The sequence below is a fragment of the Marmota monax genome, unplaced genomic scaffold (assembly GCF_021218885.2).
Source record: "Marmota monax isolate L192 unplaced genomic scaffold, Marmota_monax_Labrador192_F-V1.1 WCK01_AAM20220418_F8-fsc00205, whole genome shotgun sequence".
NCBI classification, from domain to species: Eukaryota; Metazoa; Chordata; class Mammalia; order Rodentia; family Sciuridae; genus Marmota; species Marmota monax.
Window position 1 is genome coordinate 1,101,995 of NW_026692417.1, and position 20,777 is coordinate 1,122,771.

At 37.1% G+C, this 20,777-nt stretch overlaps 1 protein-coding gene and 1 non-coding gene across 3 annotated transcripts; both read left to right on the forward strand.

Annotated features, from left to right (window-relative positions):
- Positions 1–2,678: 2,678 nt before the first annotated feature.
- Trnaa-cgc (transfer RNA alanine (anticodon CGC)) lies at positions 2,679–2,752 on the forward strand. Its single transcript has one exon. It is a non-coding gene; the product is annotated as a tRNA-Ala (tRNA).
- Positions 2,753–5,319: 2,567 nt separating this feature from the next.
- Krt222 (keratin 222) lies at positions 5,320–15,149 on the forward strand. Of its 2 annotated transcripts, none has more exons than XM_046442906.2 (6): positions 5,320–5,500; positions 8,847–8,975; positions 9,811–10,031; positions 12,159–12,235; positions 12,412–12,547; positions 13,091–15,149. In XM_046442906.2, the coding sequence occupies exons 1-6, from the start codon at positions 5,405–5,407 to the stop codon at positions 13,317–13,319; spliced, it is 888 nt and encodes a 295-aa protein (XP_046298862.1). In that variant the 5' UTR covers positions 5,320–5,404; the 3' UTR covers positions 13,320–15,149. The 2 variants fall into 2 exon arrangements, with proteins under 2 accessions (XP_046298862.1, XP_046298863.1); XM_046442907.2 differs by having other exon boundaries at positions 5,444–5,582.
- The last annotated feature ends 5,628 nt before the right edge of the window (positions 15,150–20,777 follow it).

The window sequence follows — 20,777 nt, forward strand, 5'->3', positions numbered from 1 at the left end:
ACGGTTTCCCAGACCTTGATCTTCCAGTGAAGGGGACTCAGGAGCCAGTTAAGTATTCAGAAGAAATGTTTCTCTCACATGTATTCATCTCTGCTTTTTCTGTGCCAGGCACAGAGCCAGACAGTGGCGCACAACAGTGAACAAGACAGACAGGTTGTGTGGCGTAGGTGCTAGTGACGAGAGCAGGATTCTCCATTCCACCCTCAAGAAAAGAACAGCTTCCCATAGCCTGAAGATTGCTGAGACCACGCAGAGGTGGGGCCCAAGAGACAAGAGCCCTGGGCCTGCTTCTGAGTCATTGTCCCCACCAAGCAGCAAAACTGAAGCAAGTTCAGAAAAGTGATCATTTAGGAGAACTGTGCCCTGCTTCCTGTATTGTAACCCCAGGAAAGGGACAAGAGCCAAATAGGTGATGACTGCACAGTATGTCGGACAGATAGAGCCAAAAACAATCTACCTGCTCTTTCCATACCACCAGCGTACAGAGCATCTGAATGATTTTCAAGCCCTCAAGCATAGGAAGAGTGTACTAGAGAGGGCAGCTGGATATTATAGAGACAGTTACAAAGTAAAAATAAGAGGCTTAGTTTCTCCCACTGAAAATAAAAGAGACATCTTCTTTTCTTCTTCTTTAATCGTGTATTTTATTTTTTAAAATAAATTTTGTATATACTTGAGGGTTTGTTTTTGTTTTGCTTTGCTTTTGGGGAACAAGGATGGAACCCAGGGGAGCTTAACAACTGAACCACATCCTCAGCCCGTTTTTTAAATATTTTATTTTGAGACAGGGTCTTGCTGAATTGCTTAGGTCCTTGCTAATTTGCTGAGGCTGGCTTTGAACTCGTAATCCTCCTGCCTCAACCTCCCGAGCCTCTGGGATTACAGATGTGCACCACCCATGCACAGCTATTTGAGGTTTAAAACACGATGTTGTGGGATACATGTAGATAATGAAGAGTTACTGTAGTGAAGCAAATTAGCTTGTCTATCATCTCACATAGTTACTTCCTTTGGTGACAAGAGCACATAAAATCAATTTACTTAATGAAAATTCCAACTATCAACCAGAGTCTTCGCATTATACATTAAATCTCTAGACTTGTTCATCCTGCATCTCTGCTACTTTGTATCCTGTAACTTTCATCTCTCTAATTTCTTCTCCCCATCCCCACCCTCACCCAGGTAACCATTATTTTATTCTCTAACTCTGTATGTTTAACATTTGGGGTTCGTAAAAGGATTCCACATATAAGTAAAATCATGCAATATTTTTCTTTGTGTCTGGCTAATTTCACTTAGCATAATGTCCTCCAGGTCCATCTCTGTTGCAGCAAATGGCAGGATATGCTTTTTAAGACGAAGTAATATTCCATTGCACACACATACTACATTTTCTTTAGCCATTCATCCATTGATGGACGTGATGGTTGTTTCTATATTTTTGGCTATTTTCATTACAATGCTGCAATGAATGTGGGAGTGCAGATATCTTTAAGTAGTGGTAATTCCATCTCTTTTGGGTATATACATAGAAGAGGGATTGCTGGGTCATATGGCAGTTCTACTTTTAATTTCTATTGGAATCTCTATATTGTTCTCCATAATGTATGTACCAAACTAATTTCCAACCAACAGTGTTCCTGGCTTCCCTTTTATCCACCCTTGTCAACATTTGTTATCTCCTATCTTTGTGATTATCATCGTCTAAAGAGTATGAGTGGTAACCCCTGATGGTTTTAATTTGTATTTCCCTGATGATTAATAATGTCGGGCACCTTCTTTTATACCTGTTAGCCATTTTTTATGTCTTCTTTGCAGAAATGGTCTAATCCTTTTCTCATTTCTTATATAGATTATTTGTCTTTCTGCTACTGAGTTGTAAGAGTTCTTTCCAGCCAGACATGGTGGCACACACCTGTAATCCCAGCAGCTCAGGAGGCTGAGGCAGGAGATCACAAGTTGGAGGCCAGCCTCAGCAATTTACTGAGGTCCTAAGCAAGTTGGTGAGACATTGTCTCAAAAAAAAAATTAAAAAGGCTGGGGATGTAGTTCAGTAGTTAAGGGCCTCTGGGTTCATCCCCAATACCAAATAAAAGAGTTCTTTACAAATTTTGGATATATACCCCCATCAGATTTGTGGTTTACAACTTTTTTCCCCCAATCCTAAGGTTGCCTTTTCAGTTTTGCTGATCGTTTCTTTTGCAGAAGCTTTTTAGTTTAATGTACTGCTCGTTTATTTTTGCTTGTGTAGACTGGACCCCTAACCCATTTCTTCTGGAGAAAGAATGAGAGAGAAATGAAAGGGAATAAACTTATATGTGTAACAGTGCTTCCCAAATATGCAGCGTTTTAGACTGGCTGGGGGACATGTTTTTTACTATCTGTTTTTGTTTTTACAATTCTGGTGCTCAGGCCACATCCTGAGCTCGTGAAGTCAGAATATCTGGAAAAGAGATGCACTCACTCATCACTATTTTTTAAAGTTCTTCAAGGGATTTCAGTGTGCAGACACAGAGACATCCTGTGGCTTTCCCTAGAAAGAAGTCTTGGACCACAGCATGTTAGCAGTTGTGAGGTCTGTTATAACTAACTTTCCTATGAATAAGGTACACTTTTAATAACTAGAAATAACCTGTTCCTATTAAGGAAGTAATTTTAAAAACTACAGTGAATGGGGCTGGGGATATAGCTCAGTTGGTAGAGTGCTTGTCTCGCATGCACGAGGTCCTGGGTTCAATCCCCAGCACCACAAAAAATAAATAAATAAAAATAAAAAACAAATCCTACTCATTAAAAAAAAAGAAGAAACTGCAGTGAAGTTATAATCATCTATAAGATTGACACCCTTGCCCATTGGAATTCTGATATGGTATCTGAGGCATAAGAGAATAGGATGTAACTATGGCTAATACACAAAGAATTCCATGAACCCCTCCCAATTTTGCATGGACCATAGTCTTGATGAGATATTATTACTGATTTTTTAAATAAAAAGTAGGATATTTTTGTTTTGTTTTGTTTGCAGTACTACAGATTGGATCCAGGCCTTTTAACATCCTAGGCAAACACTCTACCACTGAGCTACATCCTCAACCCTTCTTTTATTTTTTGATTGATTAATTCATTGACTGATCTCACTAAGTCACCCAGGCTGGTCTCTAATTTGTCATTCTCCTGCCTTAGCCTCCTATGTGGCTAGGATTGCAGGCATGTGCCACCATGCCTGGGTAGGACCAGTTTTTTTGAAAAGCAGTGTAGCAGTATTTTTACTTGAAAAGGGTATTCAAGATCTTGCCGGGTGTGGTGGCACACACCTGTAATCCCAGAAGCTCAGGAGGCTGAAGCGGGAGGATCACCAGTTCAAAGCCAGCCCCAGCAAAAGCGAGGCACCAAGCAACTCAGTGAGTCCCTGTCCTCTAAATAAAATACAAAATTGGGCTGGGGATGTGGTTCAGTGGTCAAGTGCCCCTGAGTTCAATCCCTGGTACCCCTCAAAAATTTTTTTAAATAAAAAAATGTAAAATCTCATTAATGTTTTATTTTGATTACTATATTTTAGACATATGGTGTTAAAATAAAATGTTAAGTTAGCTTCACTGTTTCTTTTTACATCTTTTGATATGCTTATTCGAAAGTTTTAAATCACTTCGTGGTTTGCATTTATGGTCCATGCTGTATTTGTAATAGCACTTTGTGGGGTTCATAGGAAATACCTAGGAAATCTGTTCAAAATGAAGATTGCCAGGACAGGGCTCCGAAGAATCTAGTTTAGTTCTCTGTTTTAGGCAGAGTTAACAGAAGCTCCTATAAAGCAACAGGAAGCATTTAGTTTATTGTTCCTGAATTTAATGTAAGAGTTTAATTCATCACGTTCTTCTTTCTCCTCTGCTTCCAATGCCTCATTCTGTTCATATGTCTCAGTTTTGATCACTAAGAAAGGGAATCGTTTTGGCCTGGGTGGTCATCAGTGGCCCCTCTTTCATCAGAGCTTCTTGTATCAGGCTATCTTATAAGTCTCTGAACAATTTATGGAGTTGTGACTGGCAGGGAGTGTGGAGGAGATGGATCCATCCAGAAATGATCTAGAAACTCTCCCTTCCACAGGAGTTGGGGGTGAGCCATCTTGGCTTAGAAAGGATTGTGGGAATGCCAGGTACAGATTGATCTGGCCAGAAGTAAACTAATTCAGAAATTGTAAAAGCTAGATGTATATGCAAAGGCCCCTGTGAGCGCTAGAGCCAAGATCTGTGCTCCATATAAAATTCAGCCAAGCCACTCTACGAGTGACCACAACAGATCCATCCACAAAAAAAAAAAAAAAAAAACACACATTTCAGCCACATCTAACAAGCAGCGTGCCAGATGGAACAAGGAATTTAAGTGGGAAGAGAGATACTGCAGAGGCAGATGAAGCAATGAAATACAGCCAAGCAATCAAAGTTCCTGCCAGCCTTAGTCTACTCACCTTTACAGGCCACAGAATGTCAGGGATTGTGAAGATTGAGTGGAATCAGAGACACAAAGTACTCCCTATCTTGGAAGATCACAAGTGGTGTGTTCTAGGTATGAGTTGTCACTAATTGCATGTTTACTAATGAAGAAGTGATCTCTCAGTAAATCGGCCTCTCCAGGGACCAAAATGGTTCTATTTCTTCCACCTTGTTCAAACACTGGTCATGTTAAGTCGTGGCTCCCACACTCTATGAGCAGTTGCCACTAGCCTTGGCTTTACCTGAAATATGCCTTTTGTGATTTACCTCCATACATCAAAATCTGCTATCAGGTCCGCAGGCCACGGAGAGTTGCCCAGTTGAGAGAAATAGCCAATCAGGTCTGTGGCTAATGACAATTGTCGATTTCGTCTGATGGTAACTTTTCCCAATCACTGTCAGAATATTTATGATTTACAACATACATATCCCAAAGATCAACCACAGCCTTTCTGTTTAAAGAATCTAAATGGTGAGAAAAACCATAAAAGAAAAAAATTTAGCTATCCTCTATGGGCCCAGATTTTATTTCCATCTTGGGAAAAAACAAAACAAAACATAATTTTCTGAATGTTATGCCCCATTTCCTTTCCACACAATGAATGAATCCCCCCCCCTTGCCCCCAACACGTGCTCAGGAATGACTGAGGGTCTTTTTAATTCCCTTGCCTTCGTGGAGATTCTGCCATTTCTACAATACCAGTGACAACAGGAATGCATGATGGGCCCCCTTATTGGCAAACCTCGATGAAAAAACCACAGGGATTTCCGAGGCTTCAGGAAAAGGAGCTCTGCGTCTTTAAGGCTCCCCGCGCGGGGCGCCTGCTCTCAGCGACGCAGACGGGGCAGGCTCTGCCGCAGCGACTCATCCTATCGATAAGGTTCAGTTAGCCAAGGTGGAGGATGGGAAAAGAATGGAAGTGTCCCAGCACCTCAATGAGATCAGGGCAAACTATGAAAAGCTCCTCACCAGCAATCAGATAGAGACGGTGCTCTCAGCAAGGCTCCAGGTAATGATTTCATACAGACAGGCACCTCCCAGGATAAGGAGACAGTCCATGTCTACCCAATTCCTGTCCCGGCCTCTCTGAGGTACAGTATTTCCTTTTCAATGCAGCATATACTGGGGAAGGAGCGTAGGTTTTACTGCAGTGGGACTGGAATGACAGGGGGAAATACTGTGATTGCACTGTTAAATGGCCATTCAATAAATGTTGATCGATGCATTTGATTTTTGTGATGAATGATATGAGGTTACGGTTATTAATAAAACATGAGGTCAACAAGCCATAAAACGGTGCCCTCTGACCTTCTTGGGATGTTCTTCAGGAAGGATGCATTTCCAATAACCCTTCAAAGAAGAGTATGGAGTTATTTATAGAAATTATTCCAAGGATAGTCTTTTAAAGGAAAGCTTTAGGAGTAAGAGTCGGTGGCGTGAATGCTTTCTGGAGATTAAAATGTTTCTAAAAGGTTTCTATGATCTTTTTAATGAGTTCGGTTTTATATTAGACTGTTATAAAGAGAAATCATCTGAGTAGGGAGCATGGCATTCAGAACCATTGATATAAACTCTGACAATCAAAATTTCCCAAATTTTGCTAAGGGACATTTAAGGGTATAGATTTTTTTGTTTTGTTTTGTTTTGCACTGTCAGAAATGTTTATTTCCAATATGTTGGCATATTGCATGTGGCTTGAAATATGTATTTTAAAAAGAGAGAGAGCCAACTTAAAGGCTAAATCCAGATTTTACAAACTTACTTTTAAGATAACAATCACCTTTAGCAATTAATTAAGGTCTCAAGTCTTGAAACAAATATTCAAAAATTTGGAGATTTTGTTTCAGGGGTTTGTTTTGGTTTGTTTGATCATATCTGAGTTCAAATTCTATTTCAAACATCCAAATACATCAGAAAGTTTACTTACGAAGGTCACCAAAAGAGAAATAAATATTGCTAGGAAATCACAGGTCTTTATTCCATTAGCAACTCGTTTTACTAATATAAATTTTACCTCTGGGTAACATTTTCAATCTTCATAAAGAATGATCATTACCTGAGTCTAAGCAAAGTCACTGAGAAACTTAATTTAAGTGTTAAAATAGTTTACTCACCTTTTACAATAAGAAGGCAAAAAAATATATTAGATGACAACTTCTTAAAATTATAAACCCAATAAGTAATTTGTTTTGCAAGAATGGAAAAAATATAAGTTTAGTTTGCAAGACTCAATGCTGAAATGAATAAATCTGAATAAAAAAGTAATTAAGTTTAGTTCAGTGTCTTAATATAAAAGTTTAAAGATTTTATTTCCCAAATTATTCAGGAAAGTCAGATGGAATGAGTTCAAAAAAAGCCTGATTATTTAATTATCACAAAATAAACACAAGGTTCTGGGTTCATTCCAGGACAAAAAAAAAATCATAAAATAAAGAAACATAAGCTATTTGGTTACCAATCACTGTATAATAAGTCACCCCCAAAACCCAGTGGATTAAAATAGCCATGGCATTCTGTGTCATGATACTGTGGAGTGACAAGGCTCAGTTGGGGAATTCTTCTACCACATTCGGTGTTGACTGGGATGCAGTGCTCAGAGCGCACCTGGCCTGAAACCACCAAAGGGGCCCGTTTATGTGTTTGTCACTTTGGCCTTCATTGTTAGATTGGCTCAAGTTAGGACAACTGAGCCTGTGTCTCACTCCACATAGCTTCAGGGACTCTCTCCATCTGGCATATCTACATCTCTCCAACAGAGTATCCAAACTTGTAACATGATGGTCCTGGGCTCCCAGAGTATAGAAAGGGAAACTGTCAGGGCTTTTTATGCTTTAGCCCCAGAACTGGCCCAGTATCAATTCTGCCACCTTCTATCAGTTGAAGTGGGAATCTCACTACCTCCCAAGTTTAGCTGCTGATTCCATACTCAGAATCCAAAAGACCAGTGGACATCAGCATTTTTAATGCTTTTACAGTTCCAAGTTTCTTCACGTCCTGTTTGGTAGTTCTGTTTGGTATGTGTTCCTTGCTGTATGGACTTTGCCAAGTTGACTCTAAGAACAAGTAACCAGCAAACCAAAAGAAACATAATGAGTTGTGTCCTCTAATGCCTTGCCCTGAACTTTACTTGCAGCCTTTCATTTAGTCCGATTTCTTTTAAACAAAATCTATTGTACAAATTAACTTTTTTAGTTTTAAAATGTATTTTCATAAGAACATAAAAGTTGTCATTTTGGCTTCAAACTATTACAATCAATTTGATGTGTTGCTTTTACTGTTCTTGGGGCCAAATGTTGAGAATTCTGTTAAAAGACACTTTCTTGGGCTGGGGTTGGAGCTCAGTGGTTAAGCGCTTGGCACACATGCATGAGGCACTGGGTTCGATCCTTAGCACCACATTAAAATAAATAAATAAATAAAGATATTGTGTTCATCTACAAATAAAAAAAATATTTTTAAAAAGACACTTTCTTTTAATTCCAATATCAGCACCAGAACATTTGAAATAAACTTTAATATGTCATTTTTATTACTACCCCAGATACCCCAAATTAAGATGCCTTCTAATCAGATCATTTTGAAAAAGGTAAATGAACAGTGGGTTTTCTTAATTCATAAATCTATTTAAGAACCTTAGTGCCTATGATAACTTAATCCTCTAATTAATAGTAATATATTTTCCAGTAATATTTACTCCCAGTTTGTACTCCTGGTCCCAGAACTGATCCCATTTGGGGATATATGGCTATGTATCTGCTTCTAAAAAACAGGCTACAAGGGGCTGGGGGTTGTGGCTCAGAGGCAGAGTGCTCGCCTAGCATATGTGAGGCACTGGGTTTGATCCTCAGCACCATGTAAAAATAAAATAAAGATATTGTGTCCTCCAAAATAAAGATATTGTGTCCTCCTACAACTGAAAAATAATTTTTTAAAAAAACAGGCTACAAGAAAATACATGGAAAATAATCATTAGTTTTCAATAGTTCTTCCTTAATGATCCATAAATAATGGAAAGTTAAGGAAAAGAGGTCAAAGATTTAACCCCTAAAAGAGGGGATGTTTTTTCATGAAATTTGATGTATTTTTCCATACTTCATAGACTGTATTCTATTCAGAAGGGATTTTTGAAATCACTTTATATCAGAGAAAGCTGAGGCTCCGCACGCAATAGACATCGTCACGTTATTTAATTAATTTGTAACTAATCACAAGGACACACCTTGTTAATCTAACCATTAAAAGAAAAAATGATTTTGATTTCTGTACATTTTTTTTTTATCATTGCTTTTATCCGTTCCGTTTTCAAGAGCGCTCTTTGTCTTTGGTTGTTGTTGCCGTCGTTGGCTTTCTTCCAGCTAGAAGAAGATATCAGCAGAAAAATGGACAAAGATGAAGAGGCTTTGAAGGCAGCTCAAGCAGAACTCAAGGAGGCTCGACGCCAGTGGCACCACCTGCAAGTGGAAATCGAGTCTCTCCACGCCGTGGTGAGACCAGGGTCTGGAAGCAGCATCCCATGTCGGATTGAGACGGGGCAGAGGGGCTCAGCAAGGGTTCTTGCCCAGCATGCGCAGAAGAAAAAGGGAAAGGAATAATGCCCCTCACTTTACAGTGAGAAACTGAAAATCAAGGCTGCTCAGTTCTACCCTTGAGTGAGTTGATAACTGGCTGTTATCAACTCACTCAAAATTAGTTCACCCTGGGGCTCCCTAGAGGTCGAAATAGGGAATAGGGTGCTTATTAGCATCCAAAGTCCTACTAGCGAGCTTTTTTAATTCATGCCTTTGACATTTCTAATAGAAATATTGAAGCCTTTTCCTGAAATGCCTTGCATAAGCAATCTGCTCTGCCTTTGACATTGAATGTATTTTCAATACTTAAAGAAAAAATCAAATTACTCAGAGTGACAATAAGTTAATCACAATATAGAGGATTTCTTTTTGCCATAGGAATTATTACAGGATTTTTTTGAAATATAATAAGCTCTCTAGTTATGTATATAAAATATAAATATGTTTTAGAAATTTGGAATGTACATGAAGCTGTAGGATAACATCTCTTGCATAAATGAGACATAATTAATGCAACTTAAAAAAATAAATAAGAATAGAATAGTGGGGAGGGGCTTGGTGGTAGGAATTGCCTAACATGCACTAAGGCCTTGGGTTTGATTCCCTAGCTCCAAAAAAAAAAAAAAAGAAAGAAAGAAAAAAAGTAAAGGAAAAAAAGCCACACACACACAATAGAATGAAGACATCGCAAATCAGATTTCAGAAACACATTTTGTGTCACTGATTCACTGATGAGCATCTCTATAAACAGGAAAGGGGCCTTGAAAACTCCCTGCACGCCAGTGAGCAGCATTACCAGATGCAGCTGCAAGACCTAGAGGCTGTGATTGAAGGACTAGAGAGAGAGCTACAGGAAGTCAGGCAGGGCATCGAAAGGCAGCTGCAAGAGCATGAGATGCTTCTCAACACGAAGATGAGACTGGAACAAGAAATAGCAACTTATCGCCGCCTCCTAGAAAAGGAAGAAATCAGGTACCTAATCTACATAGCTAGTGACAAGGGACCAGACATACAGAGCCACTTATGTCATTGTTGATATAGTCATAGAAATGAAACCTAAAATCAAAACCCATCATCACCTGGTATAGTCACTGAGTTCCTCCAGTAAAACAGGATTAATACATGCTGCAATGAATACATGGAAGAGCTATTTACAGCTTGCTAACACTAGGAACCCAAGAGCCAAAATCGGCCGTTGAAAGGTCAAACAGAACAAAATGCAAACAATTCCTGATCAGTACTGAAATGATCTTTCTTATTTCTCTTTTTAATTACTGTTCATCTCTTTTAATATTAATTCTATAAACCATCCACAAAGAAATTTTGGAAGTCACATATTATCACCACAACTCCACCCAAAGGGCCCACTCCCACAACACATTAAATACCAATAATAATAATAATAATAATAATGTAATTATAAGACAACCAAGGAAAGGAAAACTTTTTGGAGCCATGATTTAGAAGACTTCCAGATGTCCTGAGAGGAAAAGGCTCCAAAACAGGAATTCTTATTTATTCATACAATATCACTAATGAGGTCAAATATCTTTGAACATGGTATAACCTCCAATTCTCCATGTTCTCATAAAAATAAACCTTTAGCGGGATGTGGTGGCCACACCTGTAATCCCAGCAGCTCGAGAGGCTGAGGCAAGAGAACCACAAGTTCAAAGCCAGCCTCAACAACAGCAAGGTGCTAAGCAATTCAGTGAGACCCTGTCTCTAAATAAAACATAAAGTAGGGCTGGGGGTGTGGCTCAGTGATCTAGTGCCCTTCGGTTCATTTCCTGGTAACACCCACCCCCACCCCCTGCAAAATAAATAAATAAATAAAAGGCTGGAAATGTGGCTCAGTGGTGGAACACCCTTGGGTTCTATTCCCAGTACAAAAAAAAAAAAGAAAAAGAAGAAGAAATCTTTGTTCCTGCTTGTTCAGAATTCTGATTCCTCTATAAAACTAGATGAAACAACTTTGGCCCATAAGTTTTGACATTTATTTAATCCTTCAAAAAGCATTAATGAGCTCAGAAATATATTGCTTACTAGCAGTATGACTTCGAGGAAGTTACTTAATCTGTGCTTTAGTTTTCTCATCTGTAAAATGAGAATAATACCTACTTTATAGGATTTCTGTGAGGATTAAATGAGTTCATGTGTGTCAAGTGCTTAACTGGCACACTGTAAGTGCTAATGTAGATAGAGATAGACAGAGTTTTATATAAAGTTTTATACACATATAAGCAATAATACATATGTTGTTAGGTAAAAAGAACAGTTTTGAATTTTATTTAAGTCCTAATCATTCAAGATGTTGCCAAATTGCTCTTTAGTATTTATTTCTATAATGTGATTTTCTAAAATTTAATCATTCTAGCTAAGCACAGTGCACATTCAGGTAATCCTAGCTATCAGGAGGCTACAACAGGAGGATGGCAAGTTTCAGGCCAGACTCCTCAACTCTGAGACAGGGTCTCAAGTTCAAAGCCAGCCTCAGCAACAGCAAGGCGCTAAGCAACTCAGTTTTTTGAAATAATAATGATTTTTTTAAGTGATGGGGGTGTAGCTCAGCCATAGAGCTCTTGCCTAGCATATTTAAGCCTTTGGATCAATCTCTAGTGCCAAAATCTTTAATGCTATACTTAAGATGTACCCAAAAAATCAAGAAAAGTATAATGAACACCCATGTACTACTTCCCCCAGTTAAAGAAGTATTTCCAATGTTGTTGCAGTTCCCTGGACACCTACACCATATCCCCCAATCTCATCCTCTCCCCTCTGCTTATCCTGATTCCTGAATTTGATGCTTATTAGTCTCATATATTCCTTTATAATAATTCGTTTGTATCCCTAAACAAAGTATGAAATTGTTTTACATGTTATTTTGATCTTTATAAAATTAGTTGCATTTTTTCTTTTTTCATGCAACATTATGCTTAGGAGATTCATCCACAGAGATACAGTATAGCCTTCATTCACTTATTTTCATGGTCATATATTGCATTCATTGTATGATATACAATTTATCCACTTTCCTATTTGTTTCAATTACTTGTTAACACAGTGTTGCTCCTATAATACAGTTCTTTCCAATTTCAGATATTATGGTTGTATCCAAGGTGGGAAAAAAGATCAAAAACCTACCACCAGTAAAGTTGGTTTTGTTTTACCTTCAGGTGAGTTTCTTATATAAATAAACTAAGTTGAAAAGTAAGGTGCTATGTATAGGGATTATAATGAAATTAAATACTCCAAAGTAACAAAAGCAAGTAATATTTTAATAAAACTATTAATTTAATTATGAATAGTATGTTAACATTGTAATTTAATGTCATAAATAACATTTTTACAGCCATTATAAATGAAATATCTTTTTCAACAAAACTCTCACAAAAGTATGAGGATGAAAAAGTGGAAACAGTGACCAAACAGGCAATATTAAATGGGAATATTGTGAAGGAAAGCACTGAAGCTCATGGCACTATTCAGTAAGTAAAATAACTTTCATGAAGAAATAATAATAAACGTATGTAAAAAAATTAACTTCCATCAAACAATCCCAGCAATTAATCTTATTTTAATGTTTCTAAACATACTTTTAATATCCTAAGATTTTTAACTGTACATAAATACAGTATATAAAGACTTCTTTGTACATAATATGTACATAAAAACTCAGATGAGCTGGGTGTGGTGGCACATGCCTCCAGCAACTTGGGAGGCCGAGGCCAGCCTCAGCAGCAATGCCTAAGCAATTTAATGAAAACTTGCCTCAAAATTTTAAAAAAAGGGGGGGGGGGGCTGGGGATGTAGCTCAGTAAAACACCTCTACATTCAATCCCCAGTACAAAAAAAAAAAAAACCCTCAGAGATAAAAGAGTATGCAATCAATTCACCATTTCTTTTCAAAAAATATACAAATTACTTGATTTCTTTTTCATAGTATGGAATACATATTATATATATATATATATATATATGTTTGTATATTCATACTTCTTCCTATAGAATGGTTCACTTTATCATTTCAGGACAGAGAAAGTGGATGAAGTTATTAAAGAATGGGAAGGTTCCTTCTTTAAAGATAACCCTCGATTAAGGAAAAAATCTGTTTCTCTTCGGTTTGATCTTCATTTAGCAGCCACTGACGAAGGCTGCTTACAGACTAAGCAGGATAATCTGCCAGACATAGAAGTCAGGCTCATCATGAGACGATCATGCAGCATCCCCTCTATCAAACCTCCGTCAGCAACTAGTTAATCCAATGATTTGAATTAACATTTGATTTGCAAATGATACTAGGATGGACCAGGGTGTGCCATGCTAACCCCTTCTGTCCTAAAATGTAAGTTATTAAGTGTATATGGAAAATGTTATGATCCATGTGTGATTGTGATTCTCTTCAGAAGAGCACACACACACATTAAGGGGAAAAAATTTCTGAATCCAATTATGGATATGCTTTTTAGAGAGGGAGAACCTAAAAATAAAATCAGAAATTCAGTTTGGGTTCTATTTTATTTATTCTCTAAAGTCTTCTCTTTCCCTGGAAATTTTATTAGAGATTGTTTGAGTGTTTACTTGGCTTAGTTAAGTCTGTAATGTCATTCAATGGCAGAAAACTGTAAGGAAAAAAGAATAATTGGTTTAAAGATAACTGTATTATGTAAAGGGTCACACTGAGTTATTCATTGTTATTCTATGTCTGGCTAAAACAAAAAAGGTTGTTCTAATTTAAAAAAAAAATTATAAGCAGACTTCTAAGGGGAGGCTCACTAGTCACTTCAGATTTTTCCTTTTGAGACAATCATTTGGACACTTAAAAAAATAAGAAAAGTTATTTTCCATGAGCAGTTTTGAGAAAACTATAGAATGCACCACAAGGCTATTTTGATGACTGAATAAAATTAATTTCTACATCTGAATTTTTTGTAATCAGGATTGACTTTCAGAAGAGTTACTTTATTAAAAGGACTTTAAGGGTTTGGTCCTTTCACCAAAAAAGAAAAGAAAAGAAAAAGAAAAAAAAATTCAGAAGGTTTATTGTACAAAGCATGAAAAACAACTTGAAAAGGTGATTCCTGAAGTTACTAGAACAGTCACCCAACCTCTCATCTCAAATTTTACAACCATAAAGTTAAATGGGATTCAAGAGTTTGCTCTGAGCCTTAGAGACGATACTATACGATGTAATATAAATTTCTTGCAGTAATTTATGTGAACTAAGATAACAATATTGTTATCTAAGGTAAAAGTGTTTATAGGATTTGTTTTTAAATTGTTCAAACTGTCATAAATATGAATAGAAAATATATTTGTGAAAGTGAAGTATCATTGCAAAGTTTTTAAAACAACCTAAATTGTTTGATACAGGTATATTTATTAAGTCCTTAACTAATAAATACCTGTTGTAAAACATTAGAAATTTATAGGCTATTAATTTTTTTTCTAAGCAGAAAAAAAATGGTTGAATACAACTGACAGATGTTTTTCCAGCTAAAGTATCGTGTAAGGGCTACAGCTATGTTAGCATTTTAGTACAATCTTTAAAATCAATCTCTCTCTCTCTCTCTCTCTCTCCATTAATATATATGTATGTATATGTGTATATATATTTATATATATATCAGTAAAATGTGTTTTAAACAGAAGAAAATTATGTTAAATAATCTTTTAATCTTTAACATAATACAGAGATACATTTTAAATTTTCTTTTGACAACTTCGGATCCTTTTAGCCTGTCTTATTCTATTTAGTGAAAAGAGGTTTTTTTGTTATTGTTCTGGTTTTTTTGTTTGTTTGTTTGTTTGTTTTGTCAAGACTACAACAGCATGTTAAGTGCTCATTCTTGCATAAGCATCTGACCTAAAACTTACCCTAAACATAAAAATGTTTCATTTGGGCTGGAGTGTAACTCAGTGGTAGAGTGCTTACCTAGCATAGGGGAGGCCCTGAGTTTAATCCCCAGCAGGACAAAAAAAAAAAAAAAGTTTCATTCAATATTAGTTAATGTTATAAACTTTACTAAAGCTTTAAAAATGCAATCATATAATGTATTGTACTGAAGTTACTATACTAAGCAACAGTGACCATAATAAGCAATATACCTAGTATAATCTATTGCAGTGTTAAAACCTTAGTACTGGGCATTATGAATGTAACTGTAACTGCTTGCTATAGTAATTCTCCTATGCAACTAAATTGTGTGTATAACACGTACATTTTAAAAATACAGTATTTGTATTTATAGTAAAGTTTTATTTGCTTTGAGGCCTTTTAAAATCGGGATATGAATTTACCAAAGTAAATGATACCACTCACAATAAAAAATATTGAAACATGAACTCCAAAGCTGCCTTGTATTGAGTTTGATACATCCTTCTTTTAATTCAAAGATATTTCTACATGATTAAGCAAAATAAAGAGAGTGCACTCACTTGGGAAATAAAGAAAACTGGACTCATAGAAGATAGATAATGGTTTTTAACTTGTTTTACAGAAGATAAATTAAGAATAGTATGCTGATATTTTATGCTAAGAAAAAAATCAAAATAGTCACACAATTCTGGGGAAAATATAATAACAGTAGCCACAATTTTTAAGGTGTTTATCCTCAAATCCAGGTATTGTGTTCAGCAGAGTCATTCGCAGTCCCTCATCCTTAAAACAATCCTACAAAATAATACTACCCTTGTTTTATAAATGAATAGAAATTAATATTCCTCAATCTCTCAGAAATCTTTCAAATGCATGTTTCCATAATGAAACGCAAAAATAAAGAGTAATTCCAGCTACTTAACAATTGTAGGATCCTGGCCCTGGCTCTGACACTAACAATGTAAGAGGAGTGTCCATGCTAAATTCCCTACGTCTCAGTTTTCACACTTGAAAATCAGGAAAAAAGGTGATGCTTAGTAATAATCTCTATCCTGACTGCCTCACAGTTATTTGAATTAATATACACATGAAAATATTTTGTAAAGCACTGCTCAAATGTCAAGTACCATTTGGACAAAAGTTGGTTCTGCTAGTAAAGAATTTGTGAGGAAATTATAGCTGACAAAAAAATTAAGTAATAGTTTAAAACACTATCAATAAAGATAATATTTTTGAATCTTTGCTTCCAAAAGGATTATTCTTTCCAAGTAAGTTACCCAATTTGAACTGTTTCAACTATGATAGTTTTTAAAATACAAAAATGTACTGTGGGGGCTGGGGATGTGGCTCAAGCGGTAACGCGCTCGCCTGGCATGCGTGCAGCCCGGGTTCGATCCTCAGCACCACATACAAAAGAACATGTTGTATCTGCCGAAAACTAAAAGTAATTAAATAAGTATTTAAAAAAAAATGTACTGTGAAGATTGTGAATGATTATTATATTATTTTAAGCCACTAAGTTTTGGGATAATTTGTTACGCAATAATGTACAAGTAATACTGCATATAAGCATTTTGCTTATTGATAGAAATTTTTATAGTGTCAAAGTTTATAGTTTGCCCTTCAATTTGTTTTCTTAACATGGGTTTTTAAATTTTTTTGAAAAAACTCTTAAGTAAAAAATTATTAAATTAGTTTGAAAGTTTCAAACGGAAACTTATTATGGCACAGGGTCTAAAATTAAATTTCAAATTGCATATATATACACATGACACAAATTATCAGCACATGAAATCAAAGGAAAGTTTGTTCAAAGAGCAGAATTTGGTTCTATGTTTATGAGGATATAGCCGGCATGTACACACAGGTTGCCAGTCAATATTCATGGATACACTGCAAATAAAGATTTTGAAATGAGATTATATATACACATATATATTATATATACACACACACACACACACACGTGTGTGTGTGTGTGTGTCTTAATAAGAGACTTTCCAAGTTGTCCTCACACACTTAAGACTCTAGGCCAGGGTTGCTGTAAATTTTCTGTAGAATATCAGATCACAAAGATTTTGGGCTTCTCTGGTCAGAAGATCCCGTAGCAACTCTGCCCTCAAAGCTGCAATCATCCATAGACAATATATGCAAATGATGGGTGTAGCTGTATCCAAATAAAATTTTATTTGCAACCTAGGTTTGGCCTAAAGTGATAGTTTGTCAACCCTGGTTAGGGTTGAGTGGTAGAATGCTTGCCTAGCATGTAGTAGGTCCTGGTTTGAACCCAGGACTGGGGGGGTGGGGAGCACCATTTTGCCAACCCTGGCCTAGACCCTCAAAGCAATCAATTGATAATGGCCACATAGCCCAGATTCTCCAGTACCATCCTGTTTTCAAATATTTTCATCCTTTTACACAACATGAGCCAAATCTCATGTCCCAAATCATCAAGGTTATTTTGAGGCCAACACAGAGGTTGTAAAAGCAATCATACTTTGTCAAAATCTATAAAAGTGTGAATCGCTCTGTCTTGGAAATCTGCTGGGCTTCAGTATTTCACAATTATTTATAGCAATAGAAACTGAATGCCCATGGTAGATCTGTCTGCTTTCACAGAAACAGCTGAGCAAAACTGCCTGTTTTACCTTTTTACCTATAACTAGACTTTTATGGACTATTTGACACAGGTAAAGCTCTGTTCTCCCTTTCCCTATTTTTAGGGAAAGAGTCCATTTAAAACACTACATCAGAGTTGGGCACAGTAGTACATGCCAGTAATCCCAGCTACTTGGAAGGCTGAGACAGGAAAAAAATCACAAGTTTGAAGCCAGCCTCAGCAACTTAGAAAGACCATGTCTCAAATAAATAAATAAATAAGGACTGGAGATGTAGTTCAGTGATTGAGAGCCCCTGGGTTCATTCCCCAGTACTACCAAAAAAAAAAAAAAATCTTAAAAAAAAAAAAACTCCATCAGAACATATTAAATACAAATTCCATGTCATAGTGGTTAATTCAACATCCTTCTCAGTCACAGTCCTCTTTGAAAATCTGATGAATTTACTAATCCTCTATCTGGAAAAAGCACACAAAAATCATACACAATTTTAAAGGGTTCATAGACCTCCTAGAGCTTACTCATGGACTATGAGGTATCCAAGGACTGCAGGTTTCTCCTTGTTTTCTCCCACTTCCTTTTTCTTTCTTCCTGCCTAGCCACATTCCTTTCTTCTCCTAATTCTCTCTCCCTCACCAGCTTCTTCCCACAGTACTATGGAAAGAACTCAAAGACCTGGGCTAGAATCCCAGCTTAATTACTTATTGGTTTTAGCTTCCCTGACTTGGGGAAAGTGTGAGTGGTATCAGAGAGGAAAGCAGGACAAGTGCCTGGATCTTGCTGCCAGAATGAAAACTAAAGTGCTCAGGCCTAAAACTATAGGCTCACGGGAGGGCTCCCAACCTTTGTCATTATGTATGGTAACAGTCATGTTAATACTGCATCCCATATTTTCCAGGAATAGTCACATTTCCAAACATGGATACTATAGTTTGCATAAATATCCTTATTGCATGTAAGATCACATGTTCTATTCTTTGTTTTGGAGAAAATAAACTGTGCAAGTAGAGCAGACATTTCCATGTTGGATATTTCACCCATAGGTTTTGGTATATTGAACACTAGGGAGGATTTTTTTCTATTATCTTTTGCCTATATTCTTCCTTTTTAAATTTTTCAAATCTTAAGGAACAGAGGAAGAACCAAAGAAGGAAAATGAGATAGTCATTCATTTATTTATTCCACAAATAACAAGCACCTTCCCATACTATGCACTGTTCAAAATTACAAAAGTTCCCATCCTCAGCCAGCTTTCATTCTGATAGGAAGCAAAAGACAACAGACTCAATAAATGTATAGATACTGTAGTATGTTTTGTGCTAAGTGCCAAAAAATAAAATAAAAAATGGTCCATGAATAAAGAGAGGTGTTGGGGAATGACTTGTGATTTTTAAGTAGGGGTTGTGGCTCAGCGGTAGAGTGCTTGCCTAGCACACGTGAGGCACTGGATTCAATCCCCAGCACCACATTAAAAATATATATATATGGGCTGGGGTTGTGGCTCAGGGGTAGATTGCTTGCTTCGCATTCATGAGGCACTGGGTTTAATCCTCAGCACAACATAAAAATAAAAAATAAAGATATTGTGTCCACCTAAAACTAAAAAATGATTTTAAAAAAACACTAAATAAAGGTATTATGTCCTTCTACAACTAAAAAAAATATTTAAAAGACTTACTATAAAGGTAACCTTTTGAGTAAAAACCCTATGAGAGGAGCTAGGGGTGTAGCTAACCTGGAGAACATATGCTTAGCACATTTGAGGCTCTGGGTTCAAAACACACACACACACACACACACACACACACACAGTGTATCAAACAAACAATATTACTGCTCCACTCAGATCCCTTTTCCCTTTTCAACATTTTTGTGCCACTCCAATCTACTACAGTGTGCTTTTCCTAGCATCCAGTACTTGTGGCTTGTCTTCAGAGAACTTCCTAGAAGATGACACAGCATAGTATCTCCTCAGCTCTGGGCTTGCCCAGCTCCCCGCACTCCACCCGTTAACCCCATAACCCCAAAGAAGAAACCATGCTGGAGTTGCTGAGCAAGGTCATAAAAAGATATTGGATCCCTGCTGAGGCTTCCTGTATCCTACATTCACTCTTTACTTGTTTTTACATTTAAAAGGCAATTTCATGTTCATTATCTTTAGCACCACTCAAGCTACCTGTTATCATTTGATGATCTCTCATTCAGTATTTTCCTTCAATATGTGCTTCCATTTCATTAATCTTTATTCAGGGGGATAAAAAATATTGGTAGTGGAGGAACTGGGTAGAATATCACTTGTGGGGCTGGGGATGTGGCTCAAACGGTAGCGCGCTCGCCTGGCATGCGTGCGGCCCAGGTTCGATCCTCAGCACCACATACAAAGATGTTGTGTCCGCTGAGAACTAAAAAAAAAAAATAAATATTAAAATTCTCAAAAAAAAAAAAAAAAAAAAAAGAATATCACTTGTGGCTGTTTTTTTTTTTTTTTTTTTTTTTTTTCAGATTTCTAGAGATGCCCCGGCAGGTACAACAAGGATGGAGCCTAAGGGCAGCCCAAGAATTCCACCAGTCTCTCTAAATGTCAACACTGTTCTCAGGTAACTACAGGTCAAAGACCCCATCTGTTCATTCTCCCTCCAGTGGCCCACATCAGCCAGGTGTTTATATACTCCATATGGTAAAGTACGATATACCAAAGTATAAAAGTGCATATAGCCAAGTGCCACTGATTTAATGAAAAGAGCTGGAACAGGCCCAAAGGCTGCTTCAACACATATTTTATGAACATCTAATCATGAGTTAAATCGTTAGTAAGCACTGGCAATAAGAAGATGACCAGTGCACATGCCTGAACCTTTGCTTTCAAGTCTTCGTGATGTATTTGCGATGGCAAACACAGTCCGACACGAAAGCTATCAGATACAAGACTGCAATAATAGTTATGACTCAGGAGCCTCGGGGAGCCCAAAGGAAGAATTATTGGGGGAAAGTTCCAGAAGACAGCATAAGAAACCCTGGAGCCAAACAAAGTGGGGACCCTTAGTCCTTGAGAGGGAGCTGAATGCACCAAGGACACTCAACCTGGAGCGAGGGGATGGACGTTTCTGGGCCTTGGCTCGGAAATCTGGAGCAATTACATTCTAAAAGCGATTAGGAAACTGCAAAACTCCGTGTTGCTTTTCGCCAAGGCTATAACCTGGCCGTTAAGGCAGGACGCCCTGA